General features: G+C 37.0%; 1 protein-coding gene across 1 annotated transcript in view; it reads right to left on the bottom strand.

Moving 5' to 3' along the window:
* The window catches only part of LOC106875547 (mitochondrial carrier homolog 2), a 21,558-nt gene that overhangs the window by 9,729 nt on the left and 6,908 nt on the right, over positions 1-4,921 (bottom strand). Inside the window, exons 2-3 of the mRNA XM_052976517.1 lie at positions 2,998-3,082; positions 715-821 (exon numbers count right to left, since the gene is read on the bottom strand). Coding sequence (XP_052832477.1) covers positions 715-821; positions 2,998-3,082 — 192 coding nt within the window. The remainder of the gene's footprint in view (positions 1-714; positions 822-2,997; positions 3,083-4,921) is intronic.

Genomic DNA, 4,921 nt, shown 5'->3' with positions numbered 1-4,921 from the left:
TAATGAAAATGGAATATAGTTTTCATAGCAAACTTTGAAAAAATAAATAATAGTTAGAAAAAAAAACAAAACAACAACAATATTTCTGCTTTAGGCACAAATTCTGAAATTTGGGAGGGAGGGCGTCTAATCAATTATATCGACTGCCAGCGTTCAATTGGTGCTGGTTTCATCAACCCTGAAAGGATCGATGGCAAATTCAGTCTTGGTAAAATTTGAACTCAGGACACAAAAAACCAGGAGAAATGCAATTTTTCTGGTGGAATTTGAACGCAAAACATAAGGACAGACAAAATACCACTAAGCATTTTGCCCAGTGTGCTAATGATTCTGCCAGCTTACCACCTTAATAATAATACTGATTATAATAGTTTCAAATTTTGCTACAAGGACAGCAGTTTTGGGGGTGGGGATGAGTCAATTACATAGACCCCAGTGTTCAACTGGTACTTAATTTATCGACTCCTGAAAGGATGAAAGGCAAAATCGACCGTAGCAACGTGCGAAATACCGCTAAGCACTTTGCACAGCGTGCTAACGATTCTGCCAGCTTGTCAATTTAATAACATGGCCGGCAACGTATTTTTCTGCATTATATGGATTATTTATCCTGATCACGCTATTTATAGCATTGTCACACGTTTGAGAAATAAATTTATTTCTGTATCTTATAATAATAATAATGATAATAATAAAACACTGATAAAAACTTACCAAAAGGATTTTATTTTGGATAATACTTCCAGCAGCTCCAGCCAACACCTTTGGAACCAATCCTTTGTAAAGCCCAAAGAAGCCATCTACATGGTAGATATGTCCAACTGGGAAATAAATTGGATACAATTTCAACAGTTAAATAAGAGAAAGTTAGAATCAAAGGAAATCAATAGTTTTGTTATTGTCAGCAAATGTAATGGGAGATAACTCCTCCTGTACAGGGTGGGCCAAAAGTCATGCACAAAGTAAATTCAATACACTCAAGAATTGTTAAAAAAACGTTTCAATTTTTCTTAAATTGTATAAAACAAAATGTAATTATGAATACACACACACTTGCACATGATGAACGAAATTAATAATAATAATAATAATAATAAAATACCCTGGTGCAGTACCAGGCACTAGCTCTCATGGTTTCTGATCTAAACTGACTCAGGTGTTATTATCATTGTACATGTTTGATTTTGGTATAAAAGATGGGCTACAGCAATTCTACTTAATATCACAGGGACCTTTTGAGCAAGATGGGCAACTCAACCTGAAGAAAAACTCTAACTGGGTCCCACCTGCAAGGTCATACACTGTTTATCTTGATATGAGATCACCATGTCGCGCACATATGGTTGTGATGCATGTGCCTGCTGTACCCTTCGCCCGGTGTGCTAACATTTCTGCCAGCTCACTGCCTTAGTTATAATAGAAGACACTTACCCAAGTTGCTATGCAGTGGGACTGAACATGGAACCATGTGGTTGAGAAGCAAGCTTCTTACCACACATCCACTCCTGCACTTGAATGTTTCTTATTTCTTTACTGCCCGCAAGGGGCTACACCCAGAGGGGACAAACAAGGACAGACAAACAGATTAAGTCGATTATATCGACCCAGTGCATAGCTGGTACTTATTTAATCGACCCTAAAAGAATGAAAGGTAAAGTTACCTTGGCAGAATTTGAACTCAGAACGTAGCGGCAGACGAAATACCGCTAAGCATTTTGCCTGGTGTGCTAACGTTTCTGCTAGCTTGCCGCTTTATATGTTAATGTTTTTGCCAGCTCACCACCTTATAGAGGACACAATACTGTATGTATGGATGGCCATGATTTTACTTAGCTTGACATGTCTTCTCAAGCACAGCAAACTGCCAGAAGTCTCCCTCCCTTGTCATCTCCTCTGTGAGGCCCAAAGTCTGAAGGTCCTTTCACACCACTTAAAATCCCATCTCTTCCTGGGTCTACCCCTAACTAGAATTCAGCACTTCTTCATGCAGCTCTCCTCATACCACACTACCACACACATGCTACAATAGTATAGAACAATGAGAAAGAATGCTCAACACCATACTTTGTGGATAAATGTTCCTTGTAAATCCACAAATAAAAAAAAAGTATGCGTGTGTGCATGGGGGGGGGGTGTGCCTCTGATCACAGGTCCATCTGAGTTGACCTGGGCTAAAAAATACCCCTTTAGCCCTTCTGCTCACTTCATAAACCACAATTCTATAAACACAGATAGCACATTTTCTATGACCAACCTCTCCAGGAATTCTCTTTCTTCCATCTAGAATCTTCCACAGTTAATATATTTAGTTCTCACCATGACAATGGTGCAATATTAGAAAGTGGCTATTGCTGTATGGCCGCAAATAATGAAAAGGTAATGCCCCAGCAATGACTAATCTGTTATAGATATATATTTATATTATATATATCATTCAACTACGGGAGTAGTTGAATAATATTCTTTAGGCTGCAATTTACTCACATGCAGCATCTTCAGAGCTTTGTCACTAATTCAGTTCTTAACCAAATTGAAAACATTTTTGAAGAGGACTGGTCCCTAGCTACATTTTGGCATTAAAAAAAAACTGAGATTTGGTCCAGTAGAAAAAAAGTTTACATTGAAATTTGTAGCAACATTATAGGAGAGGAAGTAACGCCTCCAATCAAGTTTAGATCTAAATAGCTTTTTTATTTTAAAAACAAAATATATCTCAGCTTCAATGATGGAAGAAAACATGAGGAATTTCACAGTTTTGTGTACTTTACTAGATGTAGTAACTTGTCCTGGACTTTTCCAAGTGTAATAATTTGTCCTGTACTTTTCCAGGTTCATAATCTTAAGAATATTATTTTTCTTAATCGCATATATATATATATATATATATATATATATATACATACATTCAAGCACACAAAACAAACTGAAGAGCTCATATGCAAGACGTCTTATTATTTTAAAATTTTAAGCCAAGAATTGAAAAGCAAAGTTTCTTACTATATCGGAACACACTGGGGTAGGCTAACATTGGTTTCCCAGTAAATGTCCGTGTTTGGTACAATTTCATAGGTTCATGACCAATCTGAAAAAAAAAAAACATCAAGGAAGCATCAAAGTTAATGAAAAACGATTCAGGTAAAAGAATTTGTGGTTTAACAGCAAACAGATTTGGTTGTATTTTTACAGAAACAAACAAAATACTATGATATTACCCTATTTAGATGGCACGGATGAAGCACATTTTTTCCTTGGGAAAAAATGTCTCAGAAAAATCATGGAAGGTCCCTTATGTGAAGTTGTGTCTCCCATAAACGTCTTTGATGGTCACTTTTTTTCTGAATATATGCTGCTGATATTGGGGTGCATTATCTGTATCTGTGTCCTTTATGCAATCTCAGATAAAAACTTCTGTTTCTTGAATACATCCTTCTAAAATCTATTTCACCTGATGACGTAGCTCAAATTATGAAAGAGTTTTTTACATTTTCTATTAGTGAAGACATTTAAGTAATTTATCTATTACACTTTTACTTGTTTCAGTCATTTGACTGTGGCCATGCTGAAGCACCGCCTGTTTTAGTCGAGCTAATCGACCCCAGGACTTATTCTTTGTAAGCCTAGTACTTATTCTATCGGTCTCTTTAGCCGAACCGCTAAGTTACGGGGACGTAAACACACCAGCATCGGTTGTCAAGCGATGTTGGGGGGACAAACATAGACACGCAAACATATACGCACACATGCATATATATATATATATATATATATATATACATATATTTACGACGGGCTTCTTTCAGTTTCCGTCTACCAAATCCACTCACAAGGCTTTGGTTGGCCTGAGGCTATAGTAGAAGACACTTGCCCAAGGTGCCACACAGTGGGACTGAACCCAGAACCATGTGGTTGGTAAGCAAGCTACCTACCACAAATATGATAACATAAGTTATTTACAAGCTTTTTGAGTCATGAAACAAATTTGTCATGATATTTGGATTTTTCATCATTGAATAAAGATTCATCTAAATTTTGCTCAGTCATTAATGACTATATGTATGTACTGCTGCTTCTTCTATCTCGCTCAGAGATTTAATATAACATTCTCTCTCTTCTATGAGATCAACAACAGGGAGTCGCTAGAAAATATACAGCAATTTGCGAGTAGAATGAGCTTCCATCACTAGCTGGTAATGAACACATGCTGAAGATGGGTAACCACTCAGAAACTCAAGTCCATGTGTATCACGGACCTCCCCTGGCAAATACTAATCGGACACAGAATGTGTGTCATTAGCCAACTGGAGATGTCTTCCTGGGGCTATAAACATCAGTAGCACTGTCCTATATAGGATGCCACACTTAGTTGGCAAATATATGTTACGGTTCTGTACACTGCTACTGTTTACATCTCGCTCAGAGATTTAATATAACATTCTCTCTCTTCTATGAGATCAGCGACAGTGAGTCGTTAGAAAAACATATAGTAATTTGCGAGTGGAATGAGCTTCCGTCATTAGCTGGTGATTAACACATGCTGAGGACAGGTAACTGCCCAGAAATTCGAGTCCGTGTGTATCATGTAAGGCTAGAGATGGGAGCAATGACTTCCACCCACAAATAATAATCGGGCACAGAATGTGTGTCGTTAGCCAGCTAGAGGAGATGTCTTCCTGGGGCTATAAACATCAGTAGCACTGTCTTGTATAGGACACCATGCTTAGTTGGCAAATATATATATATATATATATGTTGTTGTACTTGGGGATGGTCATATTGCCAGTTTAGCCAATATATATATATATATATATATATATATATATATACACACACACACATACAAATAAGCACATAAATGCAAAACGAGGTAGAAAAAAAGTACTTGAATACCTAAGGTAGAGTAATATGCTTTTATTAAAACTGC

The sequence above is a fragment of the Octopus bimaculoides genome, chromosome 24 (assembly GCF_001194135.2).
Source record: "Octopus bimaculoides isolate UCB-OBI-ISO-001 chromosome 24, ASM119413v2, whole genome shotgun sequence".
Classification (NCBI taxonomy): Eukaryota; Metazoa; Mollusca; class Cephalopoda; order Octopoda; family Octopodidae; genus Octopus; species Octopus bimaculoides.
Note: the sequence above shows the minus strand (reverse complement) of the source record. Positions and strands in the feature narration are given on the sequence as shown.